Genomic DNA, 20,302 nt, shown 5'->3' with positions numbered 1-20,302 from the left:
ACCCACGAGTCAGCGGGCCGGACTAGGTAACCGCGGTCCAACTCCTTCCTCCTACTACTTAACTTGCATCGCTGGGAGAGAACCATCCAGAGGATCAGGCACCCGGCGGCTTGGCTACCTACTACCGTTCCCCATTTCACATGAACCCTAGACACAACACATGCAATCGAGTTGTAACCGCCACCTAAATCATATTCCTGTGAGAATTGTTGCCAAGTAATCGAGAGTCTAGTTCGTGCCTATCAAAGTCAGAGTCATCGAGTCTCGAGCGGACGACGATGACACCTACTCCCTCCGTTCCAAATTACTCGTTGCCGAAATAGAAGTATCTAGAACTAAAATACATATAGATATATCCATACCTGTGACAAGTAATTCGGAACGGAGGGAGTAGATGACTACGACACATAATTCTTCTCAGAGGCGGGTGTCAAGTTTTTGTGTCAGTGCCCATGTAACTTGGCACTGCCGTGGACAATATTGCTCATGTGTTTGTTATGTGGTTTTAGTCCGGTTTTCCAGAGCAAACAGCACAAAAAGATACGAGGACTGATATTTTGGCCACGATGCCTTATTTGGGATTATTTGTCTGAAAACTAAGCTGCCACTACAATTACCAAAACTCTACATGAGCGATCAAATGTCACTGCGGTGAATAGATACAGAAATCGGACCAAAACTTCAGAATTTTTTGCCATCAAAGCTAACAAAACAGGAAAAAGAATTTTTCCAACTCTGAAACAAAAGCGAGTTAACAGAAGACGCCACTGGTTTAATACTAGGCTTCTCTAAGTTACAAAAAAAAAATCTCAAAACCCTACTCAAGATTTCTTTCCTTTTTCCTGCTCCTGCCAATCAAATCCATATATAGAAGAGCTTTACAAAAATTTGTTAGCATCGGCATCCTTCAACGCCAGCAGTTATAGGTCACGATCGACAATTCTTCAGTTTCTCAGGGGAATGGACATTTTCTATCTTTGCCATCAACATCCAAGAGTGAAGGCACAGTTTTGGAGAATGGCCCAATAATTAATATTTGCAGAACTTAATTGTCTTTATTTTCCAAAGAGAAGACTTAGTCAGCCCTTAGTCTTAAGATTTCCTTAGCTGTTCTCCTCCGAAAGTATTCCATGTGATCCTGCAGTTCACAAACTAATGTGCATAAGCATTCATACCATATAATCACCTTAAGATAGACCAGCTTCCGCCATTTTATACTTTAGCCCCAATGTGTATGCATCAATCTAGAATAAGCATCTCCATACAGTCCCAGAAACAAATCCAGTGCTAAATTTTTGGCAGATCAAATTTACTCACCTGACGAAAAGATAAGCCGACTCCTCTGCTGTGGAAATCAATGTACTTGAGCATAAACATACCACAATCCCACCTGAAATAATTGAAGACTCATCAAAATTGATCTTTAAGTTTAAAACATACTTTGTGCACGACCAGCCAACTAAACATGGATTTCAAAGAAAGGACATATACAGATGGTGCATATGTACTACTACCTCCGATCCATAAAAAGTGACGCAGTTTTGAACTAACTCCAGTTCAAAACTAGTTCAAAACCGTGACACTTATTTTGGATCAGAGGGAGTAAATGATACTAATACTCAACAAATTATGGTTACAGGAACTGAAAGCGGATATTACCCATAAATAGTGAGTTTACACATTAAATGATCATTAGTGTAAACAAGACGTACCCATTCTCTTGTAAAGGAATACGATCAATAGATTCTTTGGTCCAAGAACTTATGTCAATCTCTTTATTACTCTTGTCCTTCACTTCATCCACAATATATCTAGCCTGTATATGGAGTAAAGAAGAAACACCATTACATTACTCAATTTATAAGCAAGAATTAGACGGAAATGCCTAATGGAGATAGTATTATTTAGTACTTCTAGCAGATAGAAAGAACCAAGATCAGGTGAATTCTCCCAGAGCATAGCACATGTGCAGAGGCCCATAAACATATGGTTTCCCCCTAATTTAACATTTGACATTTGGAAGAGGTGCACCAAAAGTTTTACTTAAGTTAAACTAAAAAAATGTTATTTATATATTTAACTAACTTTCACGAAAAATAAGCACTCCCAAATTGGAATGGAACCAGGGTGCATTTGATTCATCTACTGCCAGCTGTTCGCCCTTTTCATCTAAAAAATAACTCCCTGCTTTCTTTTTACATCATGTATGACTTTTTCTTTGGCATGCTACTTTTGAACTTCCCATTACGGTGTATTAGTGGAATTAACATATACTTTTTAATGATAAATCTAATGATTCAATTTTATAGCTAGTCTAAAAATTAATAAATCTAAACAGTCAAATTTAGAAAGTTCTCTTTGCAAGGAAATCTTTAAAAAGTTCGACAACAAGGATTCTAGTAAGTAAAAAAAGAATAGAGGCAGTACATAAAAATTCAGTTCTAACGCAGAACTCCCTCCTCCCAACCCTATCCGTCATCCAAAGCCTTCTTCACACCGCTGCCACGGTCCCCATCTTATCGCCCATCCAGCAGTCTCGTCGGCGGCAAGAGGAGTGAGGACCTGTCCACTTCGTTTTTCTTAGTTCTAGTAGGGTTTTTTTTACTAGGTTGGTTTCCTGGTGACATTGGCCGAGTGGTGGCGAGTGGTGATGATGGCGCATTGGAATAAGGTCTTTCCAGCCTCTCCCTACCTCGACGTCATCCAATTTGACGCCGACGAAGGGCCTGTGAGGGTAGGTGTTGCCATATCCATTGGCTCTTCAGATCTTGGCAGTTGGTGCGTCAATCAAGGGAAGCTGTTGGTCGCATCTTGGTGTGGCGACTTCGGCATCTTCTTTCGATTTGTTCGACAAAGGGCCTATGAGGGTAGGTGTTGCCCTATCTCGCTCTCTAAGGATCTTGGCAGTTGGTGTGTCAATCATGAGAAGCTGTTGGTTGGATCTTGGTGTGGCAATTTCGGCATCTTCTTTTGATTTGTCGCCCGGTTTCTCCAACCCTATGGACTCGTGGTGAAGAATTGTAAGCCTGTGCTGCGTGGGGTGACGACCCAACCGATGTTCCTTCAGCGGTTTCTTCGTTTCAAGCGGTGAGTGGCTATTGTGGTCTTCAAAGCCTAGTATGGAGAGGGCGTTTGCAGGTGTCTGTTTCCTTTGTTGTCGGTTCAGTGCAATTTTCAATATCCGGAGGGTGGAGTACTATCGAAGGAAGATGACTAGTATTATTTTCAATGTAGTTTTATTTTACTGGTCATTTTGCGTCCAATTGCCTATCCCAGCTTCTTTGGGACTAAAGGTTTTCTTCTTCTTGTTGTTGTTGTTGTTGTTGTTGTTGTTGTTGTTGTTGTTGCCCTTGTACTAGCTACTGTTACCAATTGTCTTTCCATTGTACTAGCTACTGTTTTCCTTGATAATTATCAGATCTAACATGCCCTTTGGGTGTCTTTTCTGGAAGAAAAAATATGAAAAAAGGAAGTTACCAGCATTTCGTATACACGAAGATCATCGCCGCCAAGAGAATCAAGATATTGTACTGTCTTCGCCTTCATGTTTATAATTGCCAAACACCAATGCACATTTTGATGTACGGGGACAAAGATCTGCAAAGTAAATTCTGAACATAAGAAATAAGCACGTGCAGTAACAATAGAAAATTAAAGAACACAGCATCCACTTTACTTTATCACATTCAATGAGCTCATAACCCAACTTCCTGGAGGTAGTCCATCTTTTTACAGATTTGTAGTCATATCCAGTTTTTCCACAAGCAAGCTGAGCAAGAATTCAGAAAATAAACAGGGCTGAATTAGATGGTAATCAATTTTATCCAAATGAAAATCAAGGCTGAAATGCATGATATCTAGTCTAATTTCCAATGAAAGGTCTCAAAATCAAGTAACAACACAACAAAAGGAACCAAATAAGGCAGACAGAGAACTACTCTCCATTCAAAAATGTGTGTGTCCATGGCATGCATGAAGTGAAACTTTCCTGATTGTGACTACTCAGGAGGGCAATCTAATGTATTCCAAACAGATGCCCCAAGTAAAAAATTCAAATTAGGAAACCCAGGAGGTCAATCATGGTATATTCAAACATCCTAATATCAATGACCAAAGATGTATCTATAATGGTCACACAAAAGTGACATAAGTATAATTTAGCTTAAAAAAATAGATGTTTCCACAGTATATTACGAGGCCGTGAGTCCTTGATAATATTACAAGAATTTGTGGCCAAACAGATACTTTTGAACCACATCTATACTCACATAAAAATCTCAGTTAGTGATGATGGTGTGAGGTGCACCTGCCATCTATGATTTCAGACCATCAGATTTCCATCTAACGCGTGCAAATGCAAGGCATGGCACATTTGCAGAAACATGCCCGCCACTCTGCCCAAATTTTCACGGAACTGCTTGATCTTTCCCGTCCAACCCCAATCCCCATCCCTTCCCAGCTCAAGCCGCCCACCTCCTGACCTCTAGGCCTACGACTCCGTATCCATCAACACCTAGAAGGCTAGAACCGCCGCCGCCGCCGGCCCCTCCACCGGCCACCTGTGTGCCAATGCCCCCTCCATCTAGCCGCCATCCACATCTGCGCCGCCTACAACGCCCCATTCTTCTGCGCCTCCGCCCCTAGCTCGCCCATCCAAAGCTTATCTCCGTCGTCCCGAGCAAGCCACCAAACCTACAAACGAGATGCTCGATTTTTCTGCCCTCCGTATACGAGGGTGCCAAGCTGCCGGATCTGGTGGAAATCACCCCAATCCCAGGGTGAGCTCATATGGCAGCTGGCTCGAGTTAGTCTACAGACCTCCACGGCCACTACACATGAGTTGACCGACACCTAGCCAGGCCGCCACGTATGCGGATGCACAGCTCGTGGATCCGATGGAGCTGGCCCCAATACCAGCATCAGCTCGTCCCGCCGCTGCCCCTAAATCGCCTACAGGCTGCCGCAGGAGTCACTCACGTGGTCGGATTAACAACCTGGTCGTCAACTTCCCTCCAGGTATTCTCTACATCCAGTTACATCAGTGCGTTCTTGCTGAGTTGAGATAGAGCAGTTAATTATTTCTCTCTGAATATGTGCGTATTGAGAAGAAACTACAGAGAGCAGTTTTGTTCTCTGCATTATGTGTATACGGGAGCAGCAACTACCAAAACAGTGGATGATGTGCAGTTAGCAGTTTATTCTTCCTTAAATGCAAGTTAGTGCAAATGTTAAATAATTAGACAGTTCATGATTTGGATTTGCACATTCTTTCCTAGCTAGCTGGTAAGAAATATGATTTATTCGACTAATTGCATCCAGAACTCTTTCTACATAGATGTTATTTCAATGGTCATGGGCTGTGGACGGTGGTTACTACTCATGTCATGGATCGTGGAATCTGACAAATTATGATTTTTGTTTCTAAGTGTTTATTCAAACAATAGATTGTTAAAGTTCAGAAACAGGCAAGTATCCTGTAGCGTGATGGTGTAACATTTGGTATGGTGGTAACTAAAAATTCAGGAGTATTAGACTTTTCATCTTCTAACTTATGTAGGCAGCTGGCTTATGCACAATACTAAGTTGTTCCAAACCCGCCATAAGCATTCTAGCATGAATACCCTCCTAGCAATATCCCCACCTTTTTGTAGGGGAAATCGTTTAAAAACAACCGGATGATTCGCTGGAGGCCACGCGTCGCGGTGGTTCCACGCACGACGCACTGCTTTTCCTCTGGAGCCACTCGTTTCTATCGTTATCTTTTCTCTCACACAGCCAGACCGCCTCGTCTCCTGCCTCGTTCCTTCTCCCACCTCTCTGCCCAACTCCTCCAACCACCGCACTGAGAAGCTGCGCCGGCGCCGCGCGCTGCTGCTGCACCCCTTCGTTTTGCAGCGGGCACCATGCTGCAGACGCCCGCGTTTTGCAGCCGTCCATGGAGGAGCTCTTCAATCCCGTCGCGCAGCTCGCCACCGGCGCTGCAATGGAGCGTGCCTGGGGCTGCAATGAAGCGCCGCCAGAGTCGTTGGAGCTCCGTGCGCGGCTTCAATGGAGCACGGCTGATTTCGTTGGAGCTCCACGCGCGGCTGCAATGTGGCTTCGTCGGGCCGACGTAACCTCGCCGGTGCTTCAATGGAGCTTCGCCGGTCCGACGGCATCTCGCCGGTGCTTCAATGGGGCTTCGCCGGGCCACCGGAACCTCGTCGGTGCTTCAATGGAGCTTCGCCGGGCCGACGGAACCTCGCCGGTGCTTCAATGGAGCTTCGCTAGGCCGACGAACCTCGCCGCTGCTTCAATGGAGCTTCGCTAGGCCGAAAGAAACCTCGCGATTGTTCCAATGGAGCATTCCGGGCCGCCAGAGCATCGTCAGCGTTGCAATGGGGCATTGCCGGGCCGTCAGAGCATCGCCGATGCTTCAAGGGATGGTCGCAGCAGCATAGTTGCTGGTGCTGCAATCCCGGAGCTTGCCAGTGCGTAGCGATCTCGCTGACGTTTTGCTCTGAGATGCGGCGACGCGGCCGCTGCAACCTGAGCGCTGCGCTAGTGCAAGCAAGAGTTGATGCTGCAAGTCAGGTAGCTACGGTTCTCGCGGAGCTATGCGTGTCGTGCCGCGCTGGAGCCTGGAGGCGAGGATTCTGCGTTGCACATGCAGTCGCGACGGAGGAGACACGAGCGTATTGTGATGGCGTGGTTCGGGAAACAAGTGGCCCTAATCAACGCAAATCAACGGCTAGGAAGGCGGCTGATCTTTTCTAAGATCAGCCGGCTGATTCCTAGCAGCCCCCTTTTGTAGGTGCAGAAACTGAAATACTGAGGAAGCACACAGACTTATAAAGCGGGAGTTTTGTTAGACATAAAGAGGAAAGAATATATGTTTTTTGTTGCCCTTCAACATCTAATCTACTTCTGATGAAGAGTAAGAACGTCTCTACATATCAACAACTCCCGCTTCATCTTTGTTAAGCAATGCCTATTTGTGCAATTGACCTCAATACCATGCCTGCCATAACTTTGTGGTCAAATAATTTGTTGGCACCCCAAAATTTAGCAATGATATAGATCGGTTTGGGAATATACTACTATTAGACAAGGATGCCACTTTTATTGCTGAGTTGACATCAAAACTGGACGATGCAAGTCACTGTGTAGTTCTATAAAATGTCTGTCGGCTTTGTTTGATAGGTACATCTCCATCAGTTAGTGTGCATTCCGTATAAAATGCATCGCAAGTGTTGTCAATTGTTTGTTCCTTTGTCTAGGTATACTATGGACCCTCTATAGGCACATTTCCCCCTTTTGCCTAAATATATTACAGAACCTATCAAATGTGCTTTGTGTGGTTAAGATGTGAAGGATGGACTAGCTGGTACGGTCTACCACAGGTGTCATCCTATCCAGCCGTGTGCATCTATCTCCCATGGTAGCAAATTATTTTCGTTGTAGTCTATCTTAGTGCACCAACGGACATTGTGTGTTATCTCTTTTGTGTTTTCTGTGCTTTTTTGTACCATAATTTTCCCAGTGCCAATTATGCATGTGCATACAAGACGGTTTGAACCTGTATATACTCTCTTATGTATTCAAGTTTTATATCAAGTACTTTTAATTACATTTTCCTTTTTTTCCATGTTCGTTCTCTTGGCCGATTGCTGATTGTGATATGTTTGTGGGACTATAATGCACTTAGCAAACTGTTTTAGCAATATTTGGTATTGACTGACACACTTGCAATATTGCAGAATTCTATGCTACAAGGATACAATTAAGTGATTTGGAACGCTAGAATATCAATTTGTTTGAGATGGCATTCACCATCATGTTTACCCATGGGCGGCATGCTACTTCATATAATGCTCACAGACATGGAGAGATGACGATGCATGACATGGAAGGGTGACCGAATAGAAAATGTGCTAGCAGGTTCAGTCAGTAGCCGCCACCCCTACATTGCACAGATTCATGGGGACAAGTATTGGTATTGGCGCATTGTCGTTCTTCTATTATTGATAGTAAAGGTTAGGTTAAAGTGACGTGCTTAATATGTCACTATTTCTAGCAGAGAATGGTGTGTGGGCTGGAGGGTGAAGCACATGTTAAGCGAAGAGGAGCTGAAGACAGAGACTTATTTGGATTATCATTGCAATTACCAAATGTGTGTGTGGAAAGATTTTCTTTGTCACATGCTCTATGCACTACAGGATAGAGCAAGGACTGATAAAGCACAGGAAGCCCTCCTGAAAGGTGAATATGGAGAAGAAACCGTTTGGCTTAGAAGAAGGGGTTTTTAGTTGGAAACCATAGGTTCGACTGTGCTCGACGTGTATTGATCAACAATATAACATCACTTTGATCAATATCTCGGTACATTTTATTATTGTTTTTTAGCAATGTACTCGCTCTTGACTACTCCCTCTGTAACGATCTTATATTTCTTTACAGAGGGAGTACAATTTAAGTAAATAATGTTCCACATCGTCTTTTGTGATTCTGTTGCGTAGCACGGGCATCTTACTAGTAATTTATAAAGTGACAGGCATAAGCAGCATGGAACATACACTAAGTGATACGCTAATGCATGTCCATAAATTGAGCCAGAACCAAGGTACAATATAGCAACCTTCGAGCACTAACCACAGTATCTAAACCGCTCATCAAGCATATTGCAACTAATCCTAAGTCGGCATGTGATTAGAAGAAATGCAAAAACAAACGAATCCATAGAACACAGGAAAGATATGCAAATATTTAATATGACACTCTGCACATTCAATAGGAGAAAACACAAGGTGCATGTATTCTAACCTTCTTATAAAAAAATGTATTGAAGAAATGGCATTTCAAGAACCTTTTTGGTTCTCTCATTCCCCTCTCCTTTAACAATTCAAGGTACAAATTAATGACCTGAAAACAACAGGAATCACTTTCCCCATTACGCATGAAAATATCAGTGTAAAGCTTACATGTTTGCAATCAGTGAAGATGGTTTAGTACATTTAAGATGAATATTTACCTCATCATTTAACCAGCCATGTGGTCTCAAACACCGAATTTTTTCCCTGCTAACCTCAATGTTAGACGGTTCATGCAGCACCAGGACTTTGCTACTGTAAGAGAAAAGGGGCAATGTTATATTTCTGTACAGAGGAAGTATATAGGAAAGCTTCAAACAAGATGCAATTGTCATCAAACGTACCTTGAACCATTACCATACAAACAATCCTGAACTTCCATTTCATCTTCAGCAGTTATAGGTACAAAGAATTGAGACAGATCCTGAAGACAGATCAACACACATAAATCAAAGGGTTAATGGAGAATATAAGGTTGTCGCGACCAAGCAGGTCAATCAGCCACCCATTAAAGAGAAAAGAAACAGAAGAGGACCACTCAGGTTGCCTCTTTTAAAACTTCATGAAGCAAACCAGATTTGACACCTTCAGATTGCGCGCTATTTCGCTATGCCTTCTCCATTTCTTTCGCAAATTCAATGCATGTTTTTCGATTGGGGCAACACTAGTTTTCTCTAAAGCCTAATGCAAATCCAGTTGGCATATCCCTCGTTTATCAATTTGTCCACTCTTGCAACGTGGGTTCCCTTACAGAGCTATCGTCCATGAACGTAATCTTCCTACTCACCCTGCATATACCAACATAAAAAGGCGCCGATAAAACATACCTCCTTAGGCGGCTCAGCCAGCGTCCTCTGCTCCTCAAGCGTCTTCTCCAGAAGAGCCACCCTCCTCTGCTCTTCAAGCGTCTTCTCCAGAAGAGCCACCCTCCTCTGCTCCTCAAGCGTCTTCTCCAGAAGAGCCACCCGGGCGTCGATCTCGCCCAAGCTCTTGTCATTATGTCTCGTCTCCTCGTGGAGATACTTCCAATACGGTTTCACCTTTTCCCGCCGAGGAGGAGGCGGCGCCGCTGCCTTCAAAGCGACCTTCACGGGGTCATCTACTTTCCAATTCCCCGCGACCACCACGCGCCCTGGCTTCACATCGCTATTCTTGGTGAGACACGTGAGATCCGACGGATCCTGCGGCACATCCTTCGACGCACGGACCCAGCCCTTGAGCAGCCTCAGGCCGTTGCCCCATCCCAGCCTGTCGGGGATGCTGCAGATGTAGTCCCACATGTCGAAATCAGCGGATTTGGCTTCCGGCGGGGGCACGAGGAAGCAGTCGGGAACGAGGACGCGCACGCCGCGGCGCTTGCGCTGCTGGCCGCGCCAGTGGTCGTCGAGGCGACCGTCAGCCGGTAGGCAGCGCTTGCGGCAATTAAAGCGGAGTAGTGCGTCCGTGTTCATGGCAGGGACAAGGATGCCAGCGCCATGGAAGGTGGTAGGTCAGCAGCGGGGCATGCTGGAAGCGGAAACCCTAGGGATGCGTTTGGTTAGCGGGATAGATTTAGGTGGTTATGGGTATCCCCATCCAACTGGCTAGGGATAGCCATATTTTATGTTTGGTAGAAAGGATGATAAATGGCTATAGATAGGCAACCTTGTGTTTGGTTGAAAGGATAAGAGATGGATAGACTTGTTGACATGACCTCTTTCTCATGAGGTGGTGAGATTATCCTCTAATGAAGATGCACTTTCTACTACTATGAACCATTGGGGATATTTAAATGCAGATTATACACCTGGTTCTTAACAACTACTTTGAGACAAAAACAAACTGATCCCAAAAAGATCTCGATTACACAATTTGAATTCATATTCTGGAATTGTTTCGTCAGTTCCTAATGGTGGTTTGACCTACGTGCGCCAGCATCAAACGAGCAGAACATGCCCTTGCAATCAAATGAGAAAGAGGATTAGCACTAATACAACCGGCCGGCGCATGTACGCAACAGTTGGTCGGCACAGAGCACGCACACGGACATGACACACCCAGCCGGCGCAGAGCAGGCACACCCAGCCGGCGCAGAGCAGGCACACCCAGCCGGTGCAGACAAGGCACACCACACAAGCACATCGGCCGGAGAGAGGAGTCTGGTGTCACCGGGTGCCCTGCTCCGTACCTCTGCCGCCACATCTCTATCTATGGACGCTGCTGGGGAGAAAAACGATTGGAGGTAGGGCGGTGCGCCGAGCGAAGGCCGGCTGCCCATATCCGCCACTTTTCGCCGGTTCCGCACATCCAGTTTTTGAGGGCATATACATGGAATCTGGCTATCCCCACCCACCTAAATTAGTGAACCAAACACCCGCTATCCATCTAAAAACTGGCTATCCCTAGCCAATCGAGGGATAGCCCACCAACCAAACGCACCCTAGGTTGGGTTCGTCGGGGGCTAGGGGTTTGAGCCCGAGAAAAATTCACTTTAGCTCACAAAACTTTAGCCGGATGACACTTTGGTACCATTACTTCAAAATACCCGTACCACGGTCCATGTACTTGCGCACAGGGTTCACTTTGGTCCGTATGTACAATTTCGTCTATATTCGCTGACTTGGCCGAGTCAGCGGCCGCCAGCTCGCTTTGACCGCCACATAGTCAATCCTAGGGTGAATACTACTCGATCCGGGGTGATTTTGCAAAAACGCCATGCCCACCCTTCTCTTTCTCTTCTTTGAGCGCGAGGAATCGGTTTGAGCTGCTGAGTGCCCTGCTTGCTGCTGGTTCTTTGATCGTCTGGAGTTTTGAGCTGATTTGGAGGAGGCGGGGGTGAATCGGTGGAGGGATGTCGCGGCGGCTGTCGTTGTCGGCGGGCGAGCCGGTCACGCTGACCGTGTCGCCGACGAGAGGGAAGGGTGCTGGCGGCGAGAGCCCCGGGATGGGGTCATGAGGAGGGGGGTCCGGGCTCACCAGCCCCGTGCCCAGGCACTCCATTTGGCTCCTCCACCGCGACGATGCAGGTCTCGCCGATGCGCCTGAGCGGGGGGAGCCGGTACGCGTCGAGGGACGGTGCCGACGCGAGCATCGAGTTCGTGCACTACACCGTGCACATCCCGCCCACGCCGGACAGGACCACAGCGTCCGCGTCCACGGACGCGCCCGTAGCTGAGGAGGAGGGGGAGGTGCTGCCGGAGAGGAGCTACGTCTCCGGCACCATCTTCACCGGCGGCCTCAACTGCGCGACGCGCGCCCACGTGCTCAGCAACTCCGCCGACGGCGCTTGATACGTCTCCAACGTATCTATAATTTTTGATTGCTCCATGTTATATTGTCTACTGTTTTGGACATTATTGGGCTTTATTATCCACTTTTTATATTATTTTTGGGACTAACCTATTAACCGGAGGCCCAACTCAAAATTGCTGTTTTTTGCCTATTTTAGGGTTTCGAAGAAAAGGAATATCAAACGGAGTCTAAACGGAATGAAACCTTCGGAAACGTGATTTTCTCACCGAACATGATCCAGGAGACTTGGACCCTACATCAAGAAACAAAGGAGGAGGCCACGAGGTAGGGTGCGCGCCTACCCCCCAGGCGCGCCCTCCACCCTCGTGCCCCCCTGTTGCTCCACCGATGTACTCATTCCTCCTATATATACCTACGTACCCCCAAACGATCAGATACGGAGCCAAAACCCTAATTCCACCGCCGCAACTTTCTGTATCCACGAGATCCCATCTTGGGGCCTGTTCCGGAGCTCCGTCGGAGGGGGTATCCATCACAGAGGGCTTGTACTTCATCACCATAGCCCCTCCGATGAAGTGTGAGTATTTTACCTCGGACCTACGGGTCCATAGTTATTAGCTAGATGGCTTCTTCTCTCTTTTTGGATCTCAATACAATGTTCTCCCCCTCTCTTGTGGAGATCTATTCGATGTAATCTTTTTTTTGCGGTGTGTTTCTTGAGACCGATGAATTGTGGGTTTATGATCAAGTCTATCTATGAACAATATTTGAATATTCTCTGAATTCTTTTATGTATGATTGGTTATCTTTGCAAGTCTCTTCGAATTATCAGTTTGGTTTGGCCTACTAGATTGATCTTTCTTGCAATGGGAGAAGTGCTTAGCTTTGGGTTCAATCTTGCGGTGTCCTTTCCCAGTGACAGTAGGGGCAGCAAGGCACGTATTGTATTGTTGCCATCGAGGATAACAAGATGGGGTTTTCATCATATTGCATGAGTTTATCCCTTTACATCATGTCATCTTGCTTAAGGCGTTACTCTGTTTTCATGAACTTAATACTCTAGATGCATGCTGGATAGCGGTCGATGAGTGGAGTAATAGTAGTAGATGCAGGCAGGAGTCGGTCTACTTGTCTCGGACGTGATGCCTATATACATGATCATACCTAGATATTCTCATAACTATGCTCAATTCTGTCAATTGCTCAACAGTAATTCGTTCACCCACCGTAAATACCTATGCTCTTGAGAGAAGCCACTAGTGAAACCTATGGCCCCCGGGTCTATCTTCATCATATTAATCTTCCAATACTTAGTAATTTCCTTTGCTTTTTACTTTGATTTTATTTTACTTTGCATCTTTATCATAAAAATACCAAAAATATTATCTTATCATATCTATCAGATCTCACTCTCGTAAGTGGCCGTGTAGGGATTGACAACCCCTTATCGCGTTGGTTGCGAGGATTTATTTGTTTTGTGCAGGTGCGAGGGACTCGCGCGTAGCCTCCTACTGGATTGATGCCTTGGTTCTCAAAAACTGAAGGAAATACTTACGCTACTTTACTGCATCATCCCTTCCTCTTCGGGGAAAACCAACGCAGTGCTCAAGAGGTAGCAAGAAGGATTTCGGGCGCCATTGCCGGGGAGTCTACGCAAAAGTCAATATACCAAGTACCCATCACAATCCTTATCTCCCGCATTACATTATTTACCATTTGCCTCTCGTTTTCCTCTCCCCCACTTCACCCTTGCCGTTTTATTCGCCCTCTCTCTCTATCCTCCCTCTCTTTCTCTATTTGCCTCTTTTTGCCCGCTTGCTTTTTGTTTGCTTGTGTGTTGGATTGCTTGCTTGTCACGATGGCTCAAGATAACACTAAATTGTGTGACTTTACCAATACCAACAACAATGATTTTATTAGCACTCCGATTGCTCCTCTTACCGATGCTGAATCTTGTGAAATTAATGTTGCCTTGCTGAATCTTGTCATGAAAGATCCGTTTTCCGGCCTTCCTAGTGAAGATGCCGCTACCCATCTAAATAGCTTCGTTGATTTGTGTGATATGCAAAAGAAGAAAGATGTGGATAACGATATTGTTAAATTGAAGCTATTTCCTTTTTCGCTTAGAGATCGTGCTAAAGCTTGGTTTTCGTCTTTGCCTAAAAATAGTATTGATTCATGGAATAAGTGCAAAGATGCTTTTATCTCTAAGTATTTTCCTCCCGCTAAGATCATCTCCCTTAGAAACGATATTATGAATTTTAAGCAACTTGATCATGAACATGTTGCACAAGCTTGGGAGAGGATGAAATTAATGATACGTAATTGCCCTACTCATGGTTTGAATTTGTGGATGATTATACAAAAATTTATGCCGGATTGAATTTTGCTTCTAGAAATCTTTTAGATTCGGCCGCGGGAGGCACTTTTATGGAAATCACTTTAGGAGAAGCTACTAAACTCCTAGATAATATTATGGTTAATTATTCTCAATGGCATACTGAAAGATCTACTAATAAAAAGGTGCATGCGATAGAAGAAATTAATGTTTTGAGTGGAAAGATGGATGAACTTATGAAATTATTTGCTAGTAAAAGTGTTTCTTCTGATCCTAATGATATGCCCTTGTCTACTTTGATTGAGAATAATAATGAATCTATGGATGTGAATTTTGTTGGTAGGAACAATTTTGGTAACAACGCGTATAGAGGAAATTTTAATCCTAGGCCTTATCCTAGTAATCCCTCTAATAATTATGGTAATTCCTACAACAATTCTTATGGAAATTATAATAAGATGCCCTCTGATTTTGAATCTAATATTAAAGAATTTATTACTTCGCAAAAGAATTTCAATGCTTTGATTGAAGAAAAATTGCTTAAGATTGATGAGTTGGCTAGGAACGTTGATAGAATTTCTCTTGATGTTGATTCTTTGAAACTTAGATCTATTCCACCTAAGCATGATATCAATGAGTCTCTCAAAGCCATGAGAATTTCCATTGATGAGTGCAAAGAAAGAACCGCTAGGATGCGTGCTAAGAAAGATGCCTTTATAAGAGCGTGTTCTTCTAGTTCCTATGAAAATAAAGATGAAGATCTAAAAGTTATTGATGTGTCCCCTATTAAATCTTTGTTTTGCAATATGAATCTTAATAATGATGGGACTGAATATGATCCACCTTTACCTAGAAGGTGTTCCAAGAATTCGGAGTTTTTAGATCTTGATGCTAAAATTGATGAAAGTGGGATCGAAGAAATTAAAACCCTAGATGTTGCTAAACCCACTATTTTGGATTTCAAGGAATTTAATTATGAAAATTGCTCTTTGATTGATTGTATTTCCTTGTTGCAATCCATACTAAATTCTCCTCACGCTTATAGTCAAAATAAAGCGTTCACTAAACATATCGTTGATGCCTTGATGCAATCTTATGAAGAAAAACTTGAATTGGAAGTTTCTATCCCTAGAAAACTTTATGATGAGTGGGAACCAACTATTAAAATTAATATTAAAGAACATGAGTTCTATGCTTTATGTGATTTGGGTGCTAGTGTTTCCACGATTCCAAAGACTGTGTGTGATTTGTTAGGTTTCCGTGATTTTGATGATTGCTCTCTAAACTTGCACCTTGCGGATTCCACTATTAAGAAACCTATGGAAAGAATTAATAATGTTCTTATTGTTGCAAATTGGAATTATGTACCCATATATTTTATTGTTCTTGACATAGATTGCAATCCTTCATATCCTATTATTCTTGATAGACCTTGCCTTAGAACGATTGGTACAATTATTGATATGAAGGAAGGGAATATTATATTCCAATTTCTGTTAAGGAAAGGAATGGAACACTTTCCTAGAAAGAAAATTAAATTACCTTATGAATATATTATGAGAGCCACTTATGGATTGTCTACCAAAGATGGCAATACCTAGATCTATCTTTGGTTTTTATGCCTAGCTAGGGGCATTAAACAATAGCGCTTGTTGGGAGGCAACCCAATTTTATTTTTATTCCTTGTTTTTCTCCTGTTTAGCAATAAATAATTTATCTAGCCTCTGTTTAGGTTGTGTTTTTTTGTGTTTAATTAGTGTCTGTGCCAAGTATAACCGTTGGAAAGACTCGGGGAAAGTCTTTTTAATCTTGCTGTAAAAAACAAAAACTTTAGCGCTCACGAGAACTGCTGCCATTTTTATTTGGAAAGTGCTATTTAGTTAATTCTTTTTGCATATGATTAATAGATAAATTACTCACGTCCAGAAATTTATTTTATAATTTTTGGGGTTCCAGATCTTGCGCTAGCTACAGATTACTACAGACTGTTCTGTTTTTGACAGATTCTGTTTTTCGTGTGTTGTTTGCTTATTTTGATGAATATATGGCTAGTAAAATAGTTTATAAACCATAGAGAAGTTGGAATATAGTAGGTTTAACACCAATATAAATAAAGAATGAATTCATTACAGTACCTTGAAGTGGTGTTTTGTTTTTTTCGCTAACGGAGCTCACGAGATTTTTTACTTTAAGTTTTGTGTTGTGAGGTTTTCAAGTTTTGGGTAAAGATTTGATGGATTATGGAACAAGGAGTGGCAAGAGCCTAAGATTGGGGATGCCCATGGCACCCCAAGATAATCTAAGGACACCTAAAAGCCAAAGCTTGGGGATGCCCCGGAAGGCATCCCCTCTTTCATCTACTTCTATCGGTAAATTTACTTGGAGCTATATTTTTATTCACTACATGATATGTGTTTTGCTTGAAGCGTCTTGTACGATTTGAGTCTTTGCTTTCTAGTTTAACACAATCATCATTGCTGTACACACCTTTTGAGAGAGCCATACATGGTTTGGAATTTGTTAGAATACTCTATGTGCTTCGCTTATATCATTTGAGTTATATAGTTTTGCTCTAGTATTTCACTTATATCTTTTAGAGCACGGTGGTGGATTTGTTTTATAGAAACTATTGATCTTTCATGCTTCACTTAGATTACTTTGAGAGTCTTAAATAGCATGGTAATTTACTTAAATAATCCTAATATGCTTGGTATTCAAGAATAGTAAAAACTTTCTTATGAGTGTGTTGAATGCTATGAGAAGTTTGATGCTTGATAATTGTTTTGAGATATGAAGATGGTGGTATTAAAGTTATGCTAGTTGAGTAGTTGTGAATTTGAGAAATACTTGTGTTAAGGTTTGTGACTCCCGTAGCATGCACGTATGGTGAACCGTTATGTGATGAAGTCGGAGCATGATTTATTTTTTGATTGTCTTCCTTATGAGTGGCGGTCGGGGACGAGCGATGGCCTTTTCCTACCAATATATTCCCCTAGGAGCATGCGCGTAATACTTTGCTTTGATAACTTGTAGATCTTTGCAATAAGTATATGAGTTCTTTATGACTAATGTCGAGTCCATGGATTATATGCACTTTTCTTCCTTCCACCATCACTAGCCTCTCTAATATCGCGCACCTTTCGTCGGTATCATACACCCACCACATACCCTCCTCGAAACAGCCACCATACCTACCTATTATGGCATTTCCATAGCCATTCTGAGATATATTGCCATGCAACTTTCCACCGTTCTGTTTATTATGACACACTCCATCATTGTCATATTGCTTAGCATGATCATGTAGTTGACATCGTATTTGTGGCAAAGACACCATTCATAATTCTTTCATACATGTCACTCTTGATTCATTGCATATCCTGGTACACCGCTGGAGGCATTCATATAGAGTCATATTTTGCTCTAAGTATCGAGTTGTAATTGTTGAGTTGTAAGAAAATAAAAGTGTGATGATCATCATTATTAGAGCATTGTCCCAATGAGGAAAGGATGATGGAGACTGTGATTCCCCCACAAGTCGGGATGAGACTCCGGATGAAAAAAAGAAAAAAAAGAAAGAAAAGAGGCCATAAAAAAAGAGAAAAGGCCCAAATAAAAAAATGAGAGAAAAGAGAGAACGAACAATGTTACTATCCTTTTACCACACTTGTGCTTCAAAGTAGCACCATGATATTCATGATAGAGAGTCTCCTATGTTATCACTTTCATATACTAGTGGGAAATTTTCATTATAGAACTTGGCTTGTATATTCCAATGACGGGGTTCCTCAAAATGCCCTAGGTCTTCATGAGCAAGAAAGTTGGATGCACACCCACTTAGTTTTTTTTGTTGAGCTTTCATATACTTATAGCTCTAGTGCATCAGTTGCATGGCAATCCCTACTCACTCACATTGATATCTATTGATGGGCATCTCCATAGCCCGTTGATACGCCTAGTTGATGTGAGACTATCTTCTCCCTTTTTGTCTTCTCCACAACCACCATTCTATTCCACTTATAGTGCTATATCCATGGCTCACGCTCATGTATTGCGTGAAGATTAAAAAAGTTTGAGAATGTCAAAAGTATGAAACAATTGCTTGGCTTGTCATCGGGGTTGTGCATGATTTAAATACTTTGTGTGATGAAGATAGGGCATAGCCAGACTATATGATTTTGTAGGGATAATTTTTTTTGGTCATGTTATTTTGAGAAGACATGATTGCTTTGTTAGTATGCTTGAAGTATTATTATTATTATGTCAATATTAAACTTTTATCTTGAATCTTTTGGATCTGAATATTCATACCACAATTAAAAAAAATTACACTAAAATTATGCCAAGTAGCACTCCGCATCAAAAATTCTGTTTTTATCATTTACCTACTCGAGGACGAGCAGGAATTAAGCTTGGGGATGCTTGATACGTCTCCAACGTATCTATAATTCTTTATTGCTCCATGCTATATTATCTACTGTTTTGGACATTATTGGGCTTTATTATCCACTTTTATATTATTTTTGGGACTAACCTATTAACCAGAGGCCCAACCCAGAATTGTTGTTTTTTGCCTATTTTAGGGTTTCGAAGAAAAGGAATATCAAACGGAGTCCAAACGGAATGAAACCTTCGAGAACGTGATTTTCTCACCGAACATGATCCAGGAGACTTGGACCCTACGTCAAGAAACAAAGGAGGAGGCCACGAGGTAGGGTGCGCGCCTACCCCCCAGGCGCGCGCTCCACCCTCGTGCCCCCCTGTTGCTCCACCGACGTACTCCTTCCTCTTATATATACCTACGTACCCCCAAACGATCAGATACGGAGCCAAAAACCCTAATTCCACCGCCGCAACTTTTTGTATCCACAAGATCCCATCTTGGGGCCTATTCCGGAGCTCCGCCGGAGGGGGTATCCATCACAGAGGGCTTCTATATCATCACCATAGCCCCTCCGATGAAGTGTGAGTATTTTACCTCAGACCTACGGGTCCATAGTTATTAGCTAGATGGCTTCTTCTCTCTTTTTGGATCTCAATACAATGTTCTCCCCCTCTCTTGTGGAGATCTATTTGATGTAATCTTCTTTTTGTGGTGTGTTTGTTGAGACCGATGAATTGTGGGTTTATGATCAAGTCTATCTATGAACAATATTTGAATCTTCTTTGAATTCTTTTATGTATGATTGGTTATCTTTGCAAGTCTCTTCGAATTATCAGTTTGGTTTGGCCTACTAGATTGATCTTTCTTGCAATGGGAGAAGTGCTTAGCTTTGGGTTCAATCTTGCGGTGTCCTTTCCCAGTGACAGTAGGGGCAGCAAGGCACGTATTGTATTGTTGCCATCGAGGATAACAAGATGGGGTTTTCATCATATTGCATGAGTTTATCCCTCTACATCATGTCATCTTGCTTAAGGCGTTACTCTGTTTTCATGAACTTAATACTCTAGATGCATGCTGGATAGCGGTCGATGAGTGGAGTAATAGTAGTAGATGCAGACAGGAGTCGGTCTACTTGTCTCGGACGTGATGCCTATATACATGATCATACCTAGATATTGTCATAACTATGCTCAATTCTGTCAATTGCTCAACAGTAATTTGTTCACCCACCGTAAATACCTATGCTCTTGAGAGAAGCCACTAGTGAAACCTATGGCCCCCGGGTCTATCTTCACCATATTAATCTTCCAATACTTAGTAATTTCCTTTGCTTTTTTACTTTGCTTTTATTTTACTTTGCATCTTTATCATGAAAATACCAAAAATATTATCTTATCATATATATCAGATCTCACTCTCGTAAGTGGCCGTGTAGGGATTGACAACCCCTTATCGCGTTGGTTGCGAGGATTTATTTGTTTTGTGAAGGTGGGAGGGACT

At 42.9% G+C, this 20,302-nt stretch overlaps 1 protein-coding gene and 1 pseudogene across 1 annotated transcript; one reads left to right on the top strand and one right to left on the bottom strand.

The window, feature by feature from the left end:
• Window positions 1–629: 629 nt before the first annotated feature.
• On the bottom strand, window positions 630–11,399 carry LOC123085970 (putative ubiquitin-like-specific protease 1B). Its single transcript, XM_044507666.1, has 10 exons — window positions 11,268–11,399; window positions 9,677–10,369; window positions 9,194–9,273; window positions 9,011–9,104; window positions 8,803–8,901; window positions 3,677–3,769; window positions 3,478–3,597; window positions 1,713–1,816; window positions 1,318–1,390; window positions 630–1,138 (listed from the first exon to the last, which is right to left on the bottom strand). Exons 2-10 carry the CDS (start codon window positions 10,298–10,300, stop codon window positions 1,076–1,078), a joined length of 1,350 nt encoding a protein of 449 aa, XP_044363601.1. The 5' UTR covers window positions 10,301–10,369; window positions 11,268–11,399; the 3' UTR covers window positions 630–1,075.
• Window positions 11,400–11,679: 280 nt separating this feature from the next.
• LOC123083796 (cellulose synthase-like protein D4) overlaps window positions 11,680–20,302 on the top strand; it is a 54,988-nt pseudogene continuing 46,365 nt past the window's right edge.

Source organism: Triticum aestivum, chromosome 4A (assembly GCF_018294505.1).
Source record: "Triticum aestivum cultivar Chinese Spring chromosome 4A, IWGSC CS RefSeq v2.1, whole genome shotgun sequence".
Lineage (NCBI taxonomy): Eukaryota > Viridiplantae > Streptophyta > Magnoliopsida > Poales > Poaceae > Triticum > Triticum aestivum.
Note: the sequence above shows the minus strand (reverse complement) of the source record. Positions and strands in the feature narration are given on the sequence as shown.